Below are 17,999 nucleotides of genomic sequence, written 5' to 3'. Positions count from 1 at the left end.
TGCACTGCCAAAATTTTAAGCGCAGAGTTAAAAATTTTAGGTGCACAGCTTCAAATACTTGGAGCACCTACTCCAAAAGAATACTTAATGGGCCCTTCGCAGGATAGTGATCACATGGTACAAATCCGCCATACTGGGACGCAAATTGCGCACTGGGACATCTAAAACAAAGCTAGTTAATCTTAATTTTCTTTGTTTTAGATGTCCCAGTGGGCAATTTGCGTCCCAGTATGGCGGATTTGTACCATGTGATCACTATCCTGCAAGGGGCCGATTAACGCTCCAAAAAGAGCGACTCAGGCTTCATGTTGCAATATTGGCCTATTCCGGCAGTATTGAACACAACAAAAACAAATAAAAGAATTGAATCAGGATATTTCAAAACTTTATTATTTGGTGCTTGGTTGTGTTATATCTATGTTAAATTTATATTTATCAATCGGAGTACGTTAGTATGGTCAGGTGAGTAAGCACTAGAGAAGTCACACCGTATTTTGGCTTTTAAGGCGTGGTGGTGCGACCACACATGCTTTTTTAGGCACACAGCCAAAACTCTAGTCGCATATGTGACCAGTTGGTCGTAAACTTTGAGCCCTGGGTATGAGCTGGATGGCACACATTACTAGTGTGCCCCATCCAGCTCACAAACCAACTTAATTCTTCAATGAAAATGGGCGGGGCAGCAACAATGGGTGGGTGTGGCGACGATATAAAAATTTGAGCCCATTCCACAATTCAGTGATTTTCGTAGTATGAAGCCACTACTTCATTGACTCCTCTCATGGGAACAAAAGAGCCTAACAAATTGACCTGCTCCCAACTGAGGGGCTTCATATCTCAGTTGATAGAGCATTGCAGAGACCTCCATGGGTTCGAATCCCACTGGACCCACCTGAATTTTTGAGTTGTCTATAAGAGACAAATATTGCTTCAATTGTCCATGTAAGTGCAAGAATCACTTGAATCTCCATTTTTGTCTATTGGCTGACTATTGGTTAACTGTTGACCAACAGTTTACAGACGAGCAAGCAACAGGCACCATGTGAGCAGAGCCTCCTTTCATCTTATTCTTTACTGAGGAGGAGAAAAGGAGGCTCTGCCTGAATCGCATCAACTCTTTGAAGCCACTGCAGCCCGAATTTCTGGACTAGTCAATCTTGTTTTCTCTCATCAAACTGGTTTTTCCAGTGTGAGCACCCTTCCAATGGTTATAATGAAAAATCAAGATGGCAGCGAGATCTGCTTAAAGGCAAGCACTTAGGCCTGGGTTGGAAACTGTATCCTAGCAACATGCAGCGCATGCTTAATGAAGATCTTACTTGATTCATGCCCAGTCTTTCTCGAGAACGCCAAACTCGAGCAAGTAAAAGAAAGGCTCTGCTTGCAAGGTGGCAACAGACTACAGACAGCAATTCAACTATACAAAGGCTAACAAAATTGACAAACTAAAGAGTAAGAAAGCATCATACAATACCCATAAAATCAGAGGGGGTTGAAAGACACCTGCGATTATCATCTGTGGGGCGTGTTAAAACACTGCATGAACAATATTTTTGTAGAGGTGCCAAAACCATCCCCTTTAAATAAAAATTATGTTGCAGAAAGTATTTCATTTTACTTTTGGCCAGACAAAAGCACCACACGAAGTCAGACTATACAAATTTTATTTAATAATATGTACTCTGATTTAACTAGCTAACACGTGAAATGTTTTGGCAATGGGTAGATGCAACATTCCTGGTCAAAGAAAAAGTGAAAAAAAAAGTTTAAGCGTGTAAATCTTTAAAATAATATCACAATACTCACAAGTGCTTCTGCATAGGACTGTGTGGTCTGTGAAATTTGAAAAGCTCAAAATAGTTCAGAGCACTACTCTGCTCTTTCATTGAGCACCTAAGTTTGTTATCACTTCACGACATCCCCTTTATTCCGACATTACAAAGAAAATGAAAAAGCAAACCAACACACAATTTTAGTAAAAATGATAAAAGAGCACATGAGAATGAAATAAAGGCAATTTCTTATGTATTGCATGATTACTTACATGAGCACATGTCAATGAAGGGCTGTGCATGCATAACTGTCGACTGTCAGAGTCTTGTATCATTATTTCCTACAATTTTGAGCAGTTAATGACAACAAATTGTCATCACAAGTTGAATGCAAAATTTAAAGGTAATACAGTGGAAAGATGCTAAGAAAAAAAACTTTTTCCTCCATCTGTTCTCAATCTGTTGCCCCATGTGTTCTTTGCACATGTTATGCACGGTTTACGACTCAAGTTTGGCTACAAATTCGAAACTAAAACAGTCCTTGACAGATATGAATACAGCCCTTGAAATTGTTCCAACTTTATATCTGAATTAGACTCTATATACATGCACTCCACTCATTAAAATGATGTGATGAATGTTGTCTGTAATGCCAGATGAAAAGCACAATCTAAGGAAACTAGTAACTTAGAGACACACACAATGGTACATTAATTTAACAAAAAAATCAAAACCTGTTTGCCCATAATTCCCATAACTATCTTATACTTTGTTACAAAAGATAGTACAAAGTGGCCTATCCTTATAATACAATGATCACTTATTAATTCATGAAGAAATAATAAATCTGACTCATAAAAGCTTAAGCAAGATTGGTTGGGAGAAGGCTTTGAGAGTCAGTCCAGTCTGAAATAGATGCCATGTAGGGCATAACCAATAAAAAAAGCAATGTACAGCATTGCATATTGTGCAGTATCCAATGTGTTGCGGTTTCGCTTGTTTTCATGGAACATGCCTCTGCTACAAATTCAGATTTCAAGAACCATCCAGAAGTGAACTAAAACTTACAGTTCCAAGCAAATTAAAAGTGTGTATAGATTATTCCCCTCACTTGCCTCAATTATTGAAAACTTTTGAAGACTTCTTATTCAATGAGGACAACAAGCCTAATTAGCACTCACACAAGACATTTATAAATGATCGCTTTGTAGATAAGTTAAGGACGTAATGTATTAGCAAATTGCACACACCTGTAATTTAGACAGTTGTGGTCTATATTCAGAGACAAATTCCTTAAAAACTCTGGACAAGTCGAAAGAAAATCCCTTTCCCCTCAAAGGATACTCTTAATACTGAAAAAGACTTTAAGGAGTTCTCAGGGTTTTTTTCATACAGTTAACAGTTGGCTGAGCACTCCTATAAAATGATTCCTTGAAAAGCTTCTCACAACGTCACACAAATTAAGTACACAATAGTGTTGTTCTTCACAGGAAAGCCATAGCTTTTAACACAGGATGAAAAACTCGATTCACCACACTTTTGATTGTTCTATGTTGTCAAGCCTTGACTTTGACTTCACTTACTAAGCTTATCAGAGGCTGCATTAAAACTGTTAAAAGCAGCCTTCACAGCCTGAAACCCTAATGCAAAGAGCATAGCAAAGATGTATTTGTCACTGGTTTCGGGTATGCAAAACTGAATAAAAGAAGTCTTTTTGCGCCTTTGATGGTTTATTTGACACTGTAAATTCAATTTTTTCATTCTGTGTCAAGCACTACGTTTGACAATTTCTAGGGAAAAGGAAAGAGACAATAGCGAATGAAGTAATTATTGCTATTCACACAGGTTGTACAGAAGGGACTTTCTATCCATTTTCTTTTGAGGAAAATGAAATAGAGTCAATAAGAAATCTGCTCTACATAATTAAATTGTACAAGAATATTATGTTACAGTCCAAACTAATAGAAGATGTCAGTATCATTTCTTTTTCCCTTTTCCCTGTTGACCTCCACGTGGTGGTGTAACTGGCCGACCAGAATTCAAGCCTCCATAGGGAAACTTTTTCTTGTCTGCAGGTTTTAGAATCTGTAGATAGCAGAGACTTACATAAGCGAGGAAATCATTAAATTAATTAATAAATTATTGACAAACTTTTTGGGGGTTTAAGACCAGTTTTAATGAGACAAGAGAAGAGGCGAGGAGAGAAGACTGTCGTGGTATGGCCATGTCATGAGGAAAAGATGAAAGTTGTGTGATATGAAGAGTGATGGAAATAAAAGTGGAAGGGGAGAGAGGAAGAAGAAGGACAAAACAGAGTTGGTTTGATAACATCAGGAAATATCGTAAATGGTTTGAACTCAGGAGTTATATCATAATTAAGTACAGCATAATCATCTGGGTGAGTGTAGTCCTGAGAAGGACTGTTTGAGATGACATTGACGGACGTTTCGACAACCTGAGCGGAAGTTATCTTCAGAGTCAAGTGATTTGTGTAACGTAAGTAGATACTATAAGAACTCCGGTCGTAGATATCATTAGTCGACTTATTCGTGATGTTATTGGTCACCTGTCAGTTGAGTCTAGATGTAATTGGCTGGGAAGACTAATCAGTGATTGGTGCATTTCGATCAGTCTATAGGTCTAAGGTCTGTACATGTATCCTAGAATACATTGGGCAGTACTGTGATAGCGTAAATCAGCATGTTGTTTGTCTGTTGATGACGTTGATGAGTCATTTGTAGGATGCGGGAAGTTGTAGGCATCGGTTTATTGGTGTTTGTTCTAAGTTAGTAAACCAGCTTTCCAGTACCATCCTTTGGTACTAGTTAGTGCTGTAGGTAACACATGCAGCAGAGTCCCAGTCGATTCTGTTCAATATTAAATTTGTCAGCCAGCACAAGAGTTTCAATTTATCTTTACCATTTTACATGGAAGAAAAACCAAATTCATTTTGAAGAGTCTAGTGACATTACAAGACTGGTCACATTCCCCAACAGGTAATAGTGGCTTTTATGAGCAGTTTTTGGGCAATATGAAAATTAATGGTAGGGTTATAAAATAAGCAAACTGCTTTCTGGCTTTCTAGAATGTCAGCCGATGTCCTTGCCTGGGAGATTGTCCTCAAAAGTTCACATTTGCCCTCAGCTGTGGACATTATCAGCTGACATGCCAGCCACCTAAAGGGGTTTATTTAGTAAATGGTGATAAAACACGATAAAATACGATTTGTGATGTTCGTAAACCAAGCCTTCCAAGCGTTCCACTTCCACTGTTCCGTCCACTCTTATATGTTCACTTTTTTGAAACAGAAATCTTACCTGAAAGGAACACATAAGGGTTTCATCAACACTCATCATTGCCCCTGCATTGTCAAACTCTCCGCAGTAATTAGGAGCAGAAAATAGAGTCACTAGTTGCCTTTTGGCGAAGAATTCATATCCATCTTCTACAACCTGTCACAAAAATTAAAACACACTTGTCAAGGATTATTATAACCAAAGCCCCCATCGTAATGTCAATGCCCAAATATTCTGAAGAACACTTTGAACAGTCCCAGTCACATGTAGTTTCAAGGATCAACAAGTTTGGGCAAGTTTGGGCATCAGAGCTCTTAATGGATGCAAAAAAAAAAAATTTGATAATCATGCTTTTACCTGATGTGCTCTGCAAATGAGATCCAGGTCATGTTTTGCGAGGAATTTCGACACAATATCAGGACCAAAGGTAAACGATACACCCCTGTCATTCTCTCCCCATCCTTGAACATCTTTGTCTGGGTCTGACCACAGCAGGTCACAAAGTAATCCTAATTGACAAAAGTTAAATGTATTTTAGGACAATGATAATATTAAAGTGATACCCAGAGGATGTGGTGTTGCCATATTACGGCAAGGAAAAGCTTCAAAATTTTGTGGGTTGCTTACATAAAGAAAGCAAGATGAAAAACAAAAGAAGGAACCTGGAAGGAAGATCACCCTTCTGTCATGTATTCAGTTTACAAGTACCTCAAGGCTTGAAATTAACGGAAAAAAAACAGTCGCAATTTTGCAACAAGATAAGGAAACTTAGTAGCAATTTTGCAAATTTTAGTAACAAAATCGTTGTGCTGCATTGTGTTTTCAGCGGTGTAGCAAAACAGAATATGAGCCCACAATACTTGTGTTTAAAGAAACAGCTGAAAGTGGTGAATGATATCGAAGGAATGGAGCTGTGCACATAACATGGCAGCGAAAATTACACTACAATTATGCTATCTTCAGATTGAAAGAAAATTCACGGCGAGAAACAAATGATTTTGTCATTTCTTTATTTATTTTAGCAAAAGTAGCAGCAAAGTGGCAACTGCTTACCCCTTTGTTTCGAAAGAGCCAAGGTGACAACAAGTTGCAAATTTGAGACTTCTCCAGATATTTTAGTCGCAAAGGGAAATAATTTAGTCACAAATGTGACTGTCTTGGTTGCAATTTCAAGCCCTGTACCTGGATAACGTTGTATTTAGCATGCAGGTTTGGATCATTCAAATGATACAATCCTCCTTGGACAAGTTTTGACATAACCTAACTGTAAAGAGTGCTCCGCTAAGTTGCCTTAGAATTTAAATAACTCAATCCTTACAAAGAAAATGGAAGATTCGTGGACCAAATAATTTCAGGTCTGCAGACCAAAACGAAAATGTGACAGCGCACCTGGGTTTAGCTAAATCAGTTCTCAAGAAAGTGCCTTCTGTGGCATTTTCAACACCCAAACTTTGGATACACATAAATGGAGATGCAAGTATAAAAAAAAACCCGCTTTGATTATCATTCTTAATTATTATGTGGATATCATAACCAAAAAATATCCTTGGGAATTTAAAATTGTTACTAAAATTATGCAATACAACCACTTTAAATAGATTATCATGTTTAGATTTCTTTTGTATAACAACTGGATGGCTTGGCAAAACAATAAAATGCAAATTTTAAGTGTTGTGGTTAAAAAATTAAAATTTCCTCACAAAAAAGCTACACCCACTTAACCGCTGATTACTTTTATTGTTACCCTTACAAACTACAGTCTTAAAATTGCATAAACAAAGCAAAAACAGTGTCTTGTTCTATGTAATGGACTTTTTAAATCACGTAATGTTGTAAAATTATTGTAAAATGTTCTTTACCATTATTAATAATTTATTAAATTTGAACAGTGAGGAGACATCCAAACCATCCTTTGCTTGTAATCCCAGCAATTTAGTGCTCGAAATGGAGGATTTGTTATCACTGCGTTTCCTCCGGTATTTCAAATATTTTGGGGATGTACGTAGTAAAAACTGGGACGTGATAACTTTTTTCATTAATTTTTGCCACATTCCGACTTAAAGCGATCATAGCAAAGTACACAATTTTTAAGGTCACTCAAAACTCCATGTTTGCTTTCAACCAGTGAATTTAATTGTTATTCCTCGTGAATATTGACCGGTAGCCTACTTCCTTCTTACCTTGGTCGGGAACGTCAGTGGGTCGCATAATTCGGCGAATCTGTTCCATCGATTGTAAATCGGGCGATAATCCTTAAAATAATGAAACACGCTGGTTGAGTTGGCATGAAACTCGACATTGTGAAATATACGTTGTCTAAACATTTTGTAGCATTAGCTCTAAAAATTGAAGAATCCTTCAAACAAAAGAAGTAACTTTCGTGTGTACGCGAACTCAGGCAATGAAAGTTTGTACTCTAACCTCCATGACAGCAAAATATCTTCTCGTCCAATATTGCAGCAACTGGGAGGCAGTTGAAACAGTCCGTAAACGTCTTCCATAACTTAATGTTGTACCTTCTTTTGCCTTTAAAAGAAAATAAAAAACGTTTTTTCACCATTTGAGACGACAACTTGGGAAAATAAAAAGTGAGCCGCAGTCATACGTCATGCTTAAGTTCAAAGCAGTTAATGACCATAAATCGTTACGCACTGTAAAATTTCATTTGGGTCGATAATGCATTCGAACCTTTTACTTACATTCGTCATAAAATCCATAAATACGATTTATACTCGCACACTCGTGATTTCCACGAAGTAGAAAGAAGTTTTCAGGGTATTTGATTTTGTAAGCTAGAAGCAAGCAAATGGTTTCCAAAGACTGTTTTCCACGGTCCACATAATCTCCCAGGAACAAGTAGTTTGATTCGGGTGGAAAGCCACCATACTCAAATAATCTCAGTAGATCATAGTATTGCCCATGGATATCTCCTGTAACAAATTAGATAACAACAGTGAGTTTAATGTCAAAAACTGAATGCAAACGTTCTATATTCCAAATGCCGGCTTCTTCCAAACTTACCGCAAATCTTAAGAGGAGCTTCCAGTTCTAGAAGAATCGGTTGACTCAGAAAAATTTCTCGTGATTTTATACAAAGTCCTCTTATTTCCGCTTCTGTGAGTTGAACGTTCTTCCCCGGTCTTGAGCCTCGCACTAGAAGGAAAAAGAAAGCGTTATAACCGTGAAAAGTTTACTTCCTATTTTGAAATGAAAATAACCATATCGAAACTGACCTTCTAATAGTCTAGCTATGATGCTGTCAACGTTTAACTTTTCAGCATCAGCCATAACTTATAGAGTTTCTTTAACGTATAATGTAAGTGAAATGTTCTAAAATATTTTGCAACAGCTTCGATGGAGGGTTGGATGGTTCAAGATTCTTCAGGCACTGTGGAATGCAACCAAAGATGGCGCTCAGAGAGAGATTCCGCTGGCGGTTGCTAGAACTTATGACGTCAAACCTCTGCAGAAACGATATTGGACTGGACTAACGGAACAATACAGGGCGGTGTAGGCGTCTAATTGAATTTTGAACTCAGGGGAGGTTTTGAACTAAATCAAAATCATTGCAGTTATCCATCTTTGCACACTTTTGGTTTCAAGATCTCGAAACCCAACCTCGTTTCCAGGGTTGTTCACTGCCGAGACAGCTCGAAACCAAAAGTTTAGTTTTACGTATTGATCGTTCGAAGACCCTTAGGGGACTATCGATGTGTGTACTTGTCGATGCAAGAATGTAAAAAATCCTTGGTCACAAGAAAAAATGGCTCTTATAGCGACCATGGCTTTGGATTAATTTCTTTCTTAAATGTAAAGCTCGATGGAGACAATGCAACATCTTTAAGCTGAAGTTCAAAAAAAAAGAGATGGTTCGATCCTATACATATATTGAACAGAAACAACCGAGGCTCCTGATGCAAAAAATTTTACAAAACCGTAAAAAAATTTTAACCAGTCAAGAAAGACAAAGCCTGGAGAGTCTACACTTTTAGCCATTGTTTTGGCACTAGTTTCAATTAACACTCACTTTTCAGCTCCTTTATTCACGTGACCTCACGTGACTCAATCCCTCAACGTTCAAGAGCGTGGCATGTCTCCAGCCCTTGATAATCAAATGGGCAGGTGAATGGGTATATACCCAAATACAATTTTAGTCAAAAAGGCCATTTTTGACTTTCTGATAGACCTTATTCACGATGGCCGCAATGTTGGATTTGATATTATCATGCAAATTAGCTCCACACTTCTCAGGGGGCAAACAACACAAGTTCGAGAGGTTATAAGGAACATCTTAGCCACACAGATGATTTGCTTCACGTGCATGGAATGTTTATCACCTAAACGGTAAAATATAATCATTACACAAGTTACTTCGGCGTTTTTTTTTAGCGAAAAAATGAGCAGATAACGAAGTAGAAAGTCAAAATGTCAAAGGCAATCAAAAGATATAAAATAATTATAAAAGGTACTTAATTCTAAATACTAAAAAGGACTTTTTGCAATGTTATTTCAATATTTCGACCAGCCGATTTTCCGCAAAATGCGAGAGACGAGGGTGTATTTTTCTCTCCCCCTCGTCTCGCGCTTCGCGCTCGTGTCGCGCTCCGCGCGAAATATCACGTTCGCCCCGCTTGGCTCATAAAGCGCCTGTCAAGCAGGCTAGACTCAGAAAGGACTGCGAGCAGTCTAGCCATGTGGGGACTGGTCAGATCAGTTGTGATGGGATCCTGGTTCACATCATCCTTAGCCGTGAACAGGCTCTCGCGGTGGAAGAGATAGTCTTCTTGCAGGATAGGTTTACATCATATCCCGTAAGAGGTGCTTCTGCAGGCTCCTCTACACTTTCTCAAGTTGTTAATCTTTTGCTTAAAAACTCCTCTTTTATGCGAAATGCCAGTCATCTTCTATCAAGATCAATTCTGTTTTACCCTTAAAAAACGAGAATATCAAGTTCCGATAGACAGATAGATAGATAGATAGATAGATACACTATAGATAGATGGATACTGCACCAGTTTTCATCGGTTCCGATCATGATATTAGAGGACAGACGCATAGCTGACGTCATCATCAAGAACTTTTAATTATCGATTCCATGTTACTACATTTTGACGTCATCTGTGATCTGTTACCGAACTACAGTGGGACACTATATTATTCCTTGGAATGACGTACTTTCCTTCATAGCATGAAGGCTCGGCTTCTTGGTATTCGTTTGCTATGGTGCCGAGCCTTATACAAATTTATCAATCGTTATATGATTCTCTAAGTCCTTTTGAGTTTTTCTCCTTACAAAATAATTTTGTCAACTATGGCAGGGCTAGTTAGGTTGTTTTCCAGAAGGACTACAAGGCTGCTACCCAGTAGAAATATGTCGAGTAACCTTGTAGGTTCTTGTCGATCGCGGTCAGTGTTCGCAGCAACTACACGTGGTGCTTCGCAAAATCCAGGACTTGTCATTTCTTGCGCTTGCTCCAAAGTTTGTGCCTGCGAAATGCATAAATACACCCAAGGTTTGTTTAGTTATTTTGTATGAAGCATGTCTCTCTCTCACACTCACAAGGATCAACACACAGTACAAAAATGAAAGGTTCACCCCTTTTTAAATTGAGCAAGCAATGTTTTGTAGACAGTCTAGATCTGGAAGAACTTGGATAACGTCTTGTCACCTCACCCACATCAGTGCCAAAACTCCTATTAGCACATTTTGTTAACAAGAATGCCTCAAGACTACTATTATGTCTGGAGAATATGGTCACATGATTGCAAGTCAAGACCTAATTATGCCATGATTTAAATGCTTTCCTGGCTCAGATTTTTTACAATCATTGTTTTCTTTTCTTTCTTTCTTTTATTAGCATAATCTGAGAAAACAATCCTTGAAAAAGAAAAAAAGGTGTAAACTATGAACTAGAATAAACTTTATGGATTATTTTATCCCACTGACCTGAACACCTCTTTATGCATCCATCCTGCTGTACAGTGAGATACATGTATGTACCTTCAAGAGACATCTCATTTGCTGGAGTCACCAAAACTCCACCTCCCCCCCCCCCCCTACTCCCCCTCACTTCCTCCACCTCCTGACAGTCCCTGAAACAAACTTCTTTTTGCATTAAATCAAGGAAAGTTAGAAAATTAAACAAGATCTTTCATTTGGTGTTCCAACTACATTTGTCTGATATTGTTGTCAGCAGGGGTTTGACATTTTATCACCTCTTATAGGTATTTATGTATTTTTAAACAGCAGATAGTGAACTAATGAGCTTCCTGAAACAAGAAATACAACATGAAAAAGACGCTTCCTCTACAGTTCCCTCATCAATGCTATTTAAGGTAAGTATTTTTTCTTTTATCTTCTGACAAGGTTTTAGATTTGAGGCTCTAGTGAGAGCAACAAAACATTATGTTTCAGTATGTAGTTTAGCACTTTCATCATTCTCAACCTAGGAAAGATCCAACAAAGCTTTGAAAAGGTTTACTTTGTAAAAGAGGAACATCTTTACTAAGTAATATGGGTTTATTTTGTCTTCCTTTTTACCATATATTTTTTAAGAGCTTACCTCTTAACCTAGGAATAATGTTTTACAAAAAAGGGTCTTCTCGCTCTTATTTCTACCTGTGTTTGATACAGATGCATGTAATATGCTGCTTGTGTATGGTTGTATCCACTCTTTTTTTGTGTGTGTAAACTTGCAGAGAGTGATTTAACAAGGAAAAAACTTGCCTTTGGCAAATACATAATCCTTGTTATAATGCGATCAGCAATTTCTAACATTGGAAATCACAGCTTGTTAAATAATTATTCAACAGCCAAAGGTAGAGGGAACACATGTCAAACTGGAACGAGAGCACAATGGTGAGAGGTGGGTTGCCATTGGTTTTCTCAGTAGCATTTCTAATTTGCATTTAATAATTTGTGACCTGTGACTCCTGACACCGTCAAAAGAAAGGGAAATATAAGGAGGAACAAATAGGGTTAGAGAAAGAGAGTGAGAAGGGTAGAAATGGATGGAAATGACCCATACATGCTTATGTTGACGCCCACTGATTGATATCAAAATTGAATAATCATTTTTATCGTACCCTATATTTTGTTTTATTGTTTTATTCATTTATTCAATTTATTTTAATATTTATGTACATGTAACTATACAAGTTTTCTAAATACAGTCTATTGTGTAATCCCAATATGTATTGTTTGGTTTCTTTTTATCTTAATATCGTCTCTTGTAAGTTTACCCTCATGTGTACCCTTGATTAGCATTCATTTGGTACATGTGTGTAGTGGACATTGTAAAAATTTAACGTAATTTTTGAAGTACATGTAAACTTGACACTTAATCTTGATACAACCTGTCCATGGATGGGGAGAATTATGGCAAAGTATGGAAAACTGTTCTAATTTTAAATTGCCCCTAACCGTTCAACTTGTTTTTTTTTGGTAGATTCTCATAACTTTGTGCGTTACTAAAAATAGGAACAGAATGGAACAGAACGGAACATACTGGAATAAACCGGAATATGCCGGAGTGAGATGGAATAACACCGGAATGAAACGAAATGAACAAGAATGGTACCAGAATGTACCAGAACAAGCCAGAATGACACCGGAATGAGGTGGAATGACACCCAAATAAAGCAGAATATAGCGGAATGAACCTGAAAATGCCAAAATTTGGTGTTTTTGTCAGCTTTTGTTGTGTCACTTGATTCCCTAAGGGAACTGCATGTGTTTTTGCCTTTGGTAACATTTGGAGCACTTAGGTCATGAGAAAAATTTGACAGGTATGTCCGTCGCTAAATTAAATGAATAATTATTTGTTGTGGAAGTAATGGGGTGCTGAACTTGATTGTGATTGGTCAATACACAATTGACCTGTAAGAATGACAGAAAAATGTTCACAGGTTTTGTGACTCACACAGAGAAAGCGGCCTCCGAGATCCATAGACAAAAACAATAATAACAGTAGCAAGAGAAACGGAATGTTTTTCTAATTGTTAGAATAACATTCTGTTTCGCTTGCTACTGTATTTATTTAGGAAAAAAATATTACTTCCACAACAAATAATTATTAATTTAACGATGGATATACCGGTCAAATTTTTCTCGTGATTGAAGTGCTCCAAATGTTACAAATGGCGAAAACACATGCAATTCCCTTAGGGAATTATGTGACACAACAAAAGCTGACTGAAACAACCGAAAATCGGTCGGTGCTAACCGAAACACTAATTTTTGGCATTCTCAGGTTCATTCCTGTATATTCCACTTTATTTGGGTGTCATTCCGGCTTGTTGCAGTACCATTCTTGTTCATTTCGTTTCATTCCGATGTTATTCCGCCTCATTCAGGCATATTCTGGTTTATTATGGAATATTCCGTTCTGTTCCTGTGTTTCGAAACGCCCCATATCTTTCAAGAACTCATTTTTAGAAGGAAATTTTTCAAATATTGAATCCTGATTTTTTTTACGAGCGCTTAACGTTAGTGAAATTGTTTATTTTTTGCAAGCTATAAGCCCCACTGGACAAATCATTGCCTTGTGGGCTCATTAGGAACGAGCCAACAAGAAGCGTCCGATATTTGACACTTTTAGCTATGATGTAAGAAAAGGACACTTCCAACAACTCAAGCTTGCATGATACGATTTTCATGGACACATTTGGCTGAGTGGGGGACTAATGCGAATGATTGATGAAGAAATAGTCGAGACTGCCTTCATTTTTAGCACTCGTAAAAAAACTAGGATTCAATATTTAAAAAAAAATTCTAAAATGAGTTCTTGAAAGATGTGAAAATCTACCAAAGAAAAACAAATTGGAAGGGTTAGGGACACTTTAAGGGAAATCAGTTAAGTAGCATAAGTAATAGAAAGCAAACAAATATTCTTTACTTAGTTATTGCCAAGTACTTGAGATGACTAGTTATGCAATACCAAAAAATTGGCTCTTGTTAACTCATTAATACCTGAACTGCCCTGGACCGCCCCCCTTGACGAGTAAAATCATCTGGCGTTAGACAGATTAAAAGTCAATATATATTGAGTCCCATTGCTAGGGGTCAATGGGTTAAAGATTTTGATTTTTGCCAGCATTTTTGGTCCTTTCATTCTTTGTAAAAACAAATTCAGCATGGCTGCAAAATGTGTTTGGATTGATTTGTCACTGATAAGTATTGTTTTATGCAATGTTGTAAGGATTGTCTTGTCATTTGATCTCAATGAAAACATAAACCAAGACGAAGGAGGTGAAGATGTCGATCATGATGACGATGAAGCGTTTATAGGAAAGGTAAGAGCTGGTAATTCTATAATATAGAGAGTAAGCTTGGCACTTGAATTTTGGTGAGTGTTTGAATATCAAAGATTTCTTATTGTCTTTGTTTTAGATTGTGTCATATCCTTTATTCACAGTGGAAATTACAAAGAAAACTGTAAGTGGAAAGAAGGATGCCACACATTTATGTAGCAACAACAAGCTGTTCGTGATGGATGGAAAACCTGCAACCCTAGCAAATTTTAATGCACTTGTCTGTTAACTGTTTGTTGGCCACCTGCTCTTTGTCTAACCTATTATTTGCTGATGTGTTGATTTGATTTGATTTCATTTCTGTACATCGTCCTAATTAGTGCCTCAACACTTAAAGCGGTTTTCAAGCGAGTGTTGTAAAACCAAAACCAATCGGAAGTAATTACTTTGGCCAATCAAAAAGGACGGAGACAATCCAATAAACCAATCAAAAGTCGAAGTAATTGCATGTAGCCGACACAAAGCGCAGGAAAAGGTGCATGTGCGAGCCATGATTGGTTTTGGTTTCACTTCTGATTGGGTAAAAAAAATGGTGCGAGAATGTTGAACCAATCGCTGAGTGAAGTATTGCAAAACCAAATTAATTCACTAATTTCTTTAGACACTCAACTGGAAACTGTTCAAGTGCACTTGACACTTAATTAAAATAAAGGTCATTATTATTACATGTAATTATGTTATTACATTTGCATTAATCTTGTTAACGAAAATTTAACTTGAGAGATCCTTTTCCATCTCTCTGTTCATTATTTCTTTTCAATTTAATTCGCATTTGGTTTTCCCAGCTAGTCTCCTCTTCCATAGAAGATTTCAAAATAATAATTATTTATTATTATTTCAAAATAATAATTACAATTCTGAAATGGGTTAATAGAAGGGTCTGCTTTGGTGACAGTGTTTCCTTTGGTGCATGACCAGGGCTCCCAAGCAAGTGAAAAAATTTACATGTCATCAATTTACACAACTTGCATGTGCTGTATCATCAGTCTTATTTCACTACTGGTCAGAACATAATTCTGCTCAGGTTTGGTGTCAAAGAATGAGCAAGAAAACTCTTTTCAAAACCCCATTATTTCATTCAAGATGGTGGATGGCACTCTGATCAAAGAAGGTTGAAGGTCAGAGTCACCTTTCACTCTCAAAAAAAAAGAACACAGGAGACAACTAGCATGGAATGTTTGTTTTTCATTAAAGGTTGTTTTTTTATAGGGTCATACATTAAAGTTCTATTGTGAGTTTAACACTGATTTAAATGAGGATTTAATATCTGATGGAGAAGGAGAGGTTGACAGAGCTGCTCCTGAAATGATACATATTATTAATGTGTCAGTCATGGATACTCCTGGAAGAGACAAGGAGAAAACAGTGTATTCAGCCGAGACAGAAAACATGGATAGTGTAAGTATCTTAAACCAGTGATGCATTACAGTGCGTTTCACAAAACTTTTGAGAAACCGTTTACGAAGTTCGTTTGAAATTCTCAAAGTTCGGTACGAACTTGGCAATTTCATTACATAATTGTCAATCAAATTGTGAACTTCGAAACGACGTTGTGAATTTCACATCGAATTTCGTTGGGAAGTTGCAAAGTTCGTCACGAGCAAAGTTCACAGTGTTCGGTGTAGTTGGTTTGGTAATATAACTACAATTGAATTTAAACAAAGTGGAAAAATTTCTCAACCAAGCAAGACTAATTTTTTGATGTTTACTTCTGAAAGGTAAATTATTTGAGAGGTATGGAGCCGGGACTTCACATTACAGACAGATGGCGCGACTTGTATCTTGTTTACACTAGAAATGTAAAGACAAAAGTTGAACAACATGACATTGAAATGTTTGTTTCTTGCGGTATTTCTAGAATGATGTATGTCCTGAAAATAGGGTTTCTTTTTATCTCTGATAGATTTAACTGTAAAATACTTTTAAGCAACCATGCATAGAAGTTCACACGACAGAAATTGTATTCTATTTTTAGGCAGGTGTCGGGTGACATCTGGGAATATTCAGTTTTCAACGTTTTATAACCCATTTTAAAACCAGTAATTCGCAATCAACGTAATTAACCACAACTTCTAAGAAAATTCCGAGAAATTTACACCGAACGGTGCGAACTTCTCTCGCGACAAACTCCTTAACTTCCCAACGAAGTTCGTGGTGAAATTCACAACTTCGTTTCTAAGTTCACAATTTGATTAACAACTACGAATGAAATTGCCAAATTTGTAGCGAACTTCAGGAATTTCAAACAAACTTCGGAAACTGTTTGTCAAAAGTTTTGTGAAACGCACTGTAATAAGTGGATGCATTAAGAGATTAATAACATGGGTAACAAATTACTCCTTAATTTTGGCGCGAAATTTCAGCATTAATTTACTGGGTATAATCTCACATGGGAAATTACAATGTTGCCATGGCAACTTTTCCTACAGTGCCAAAATGGCGTCTTATGAATGTAATTTGTCACTCATGATATTAATAGATTAAATTGGTCTTTGAATTGTAACCTTCTAAGCTACATTCAAATTTCTTCAAACCAGAATGGTGGATGGCACTTTGATCAAAGGTTGAAAGCCAGAGTCACCTTTCACCCTTAGGGCGGGAAGAAGGAGCATTTTGCGTGAAGCGTTTAGCTCACTACTTTCTACTGTTTATCAGTGTGACAGGTGTCTGTCTTCCCGGGAGCGTGGGGGCCCATGGCTGGGTTGCCAGGTTTTACCAGCCATCGGTGCAGTCTCCATCTTGGAGCTGGCTTCCAATAGTGGAAGCTCCAGGATGTCTCAGGCACCCAACCTCCACATAGCAATGCAGTTGTTAAAGTCCCTTGCTTTGATCTAGTGTACCAGCTCCTGCAAGTTTACATGCTCTTCAGAGCTAGTCACATACTTGGCAGTCAAAGTTCCTTCGATCATGATGTTGTTATCCTTGATGGATTATTCAAGAAATACCTTTTGATATTGGGACATGCGTGGTCAACCATCTCAAGGAATGAAGCAGCCCATTCTTTGAAAAGACTTTTTTAATAAATTATGTATTTATCTTGTAAAACATTACTTCCACAGAACCTGTATGTAATGCTTTTGAACATGCTGGCTGAAAGAGGGGTTGACAATGAATGCTGCCAGTGGCTTCTCGACTTCAGTACAACACTGGAACAGCAGCAATACATCAAGTTCCTGGAAGATTTGCAAAACTTTGTCAAGCTTCAGTAACTTCCCTCAACCTTGACATACCAGTTGTAATTTTTATTCAGCATAAAGCATATCACTGGTGCTAGGACCGCTTTTCATGTACGATTACATTGTCTCTGCAAAAGGACCAAAATGTTGATTTTTGAACAAGTGGATTCTTCAAGTTGTAAGAAAGGAGAAAGACCTGCTCTAAATGAGTAATCTAATTATTGTAGAACTGAAAGTGATCCATCCTGGGAGACCATGGGGCAGTCAGTCGAGACAGGACGAGAAAATCATGGGCCAAACCGCCAGTCCCGGTTTTCCCCATGATTTTCTGGTCTTGTCTAGACTGACTGCCCCTGGGTTTCCAAGGAGATAGATGCTTTCTTGCTCATCTCCTTGGCAAAACAGAGAACTGGTATAAGGCAACCCACTGACCAGTCTTTGTT

At 37.6% G+C, this 17,999-nt stretch overlaps 2 protein-coding genes across 3 annotated transcripts in view; one reads left to right on the top strand and one right to left on the bottom strand.

Annotated features, from left to right (window-relative positions):
- Positions 1–1,647: 1,647 nt before the first annotated feature.
- On the bottom strand, positions 1,648–8,500 carry LOC137975451 (serine/threonine-protein phosphatase PP1-gamma catalytic subunit A). The gene is made up of 8 exons (XM_068822574.1): positions 8,302–8,500; positions 8,090–8,221; positions 7,768–7,998; positions 7,490–7,594; positions 7,249–7,320; positions 5,426–5,577; positions 5,090–5,224; positions 1,648–3,857 (listed from the first exon to the last, which is right to left on the bottom strand). Exons 1-8 carry the CDS (start codon positions 8,354–8,356, stop codon positions 3,750–3,752), a joined length of 990 nt encoding a protein of 329 aa, XP_068678675.1. The 5' UTR covers positions 8,357–8,500; the 3' UTR covers positions 1,648–3,749.
- Positions 8,501–10,272: 1,772 nt separating this feature from the next.
- Positions 10,273–17,999, top strand: part of LOC137976133 (complement component 1 Q subcomponent-binding protein, mitochondrial-like) — a 7,802-nt gene continuing 75 nt past the window's right edge. Inside the window, exons 1-7 of one of the 2 annotated variants that reach the window (XM_068823422.1) lie at positions 10,273–10,581; positions 11,319–11,404; positions 11,882–11,934; positions 14,269–14,362; positions 14,460–14,504; positions 15,590–15,778; positions 17,440–17,589. In XM_068823422.1, the coding sequence (XP_068679523.1) occupies positions 10,380–10,581; positions 11,319–11,404; positions 11,882–11,934; positions 14,269–14,362; positions 14,460–14,504; positions 15,590–15,778; positions 17,440–17,589 (819 nt within the window). In that variant the 5' untranslated portion in view covers positions 10,273–10,379. Of the gene's footprint in view, positions 10,582–11,315; positions 11,405–11,881; positions 11,935–14,268; positions 14,363–14,459; positions 14,505–15,589; positions 15,779–17,439 lie in introns of both variants that reach the window. The other variant, XM_068823423.1, reaches the window with a different exon arrangement.

Source organism: Montipora foliosa, chromosome 11 (assembly GCF_036669935.1).
Source record: "Montipora foliosa isolate CH-2021 chromosome 11, ASM3666993v2, whole genome shotgun sequence".
NCBI lineage: Eukaryota > Metazoa > Cnidaria > Anthozoa > Scleractinia > Acroporidae > Montipora > Montipora foliosa.
This window is presented reverse-complemented; position numbering and strand designations above follow the sequence as displayed.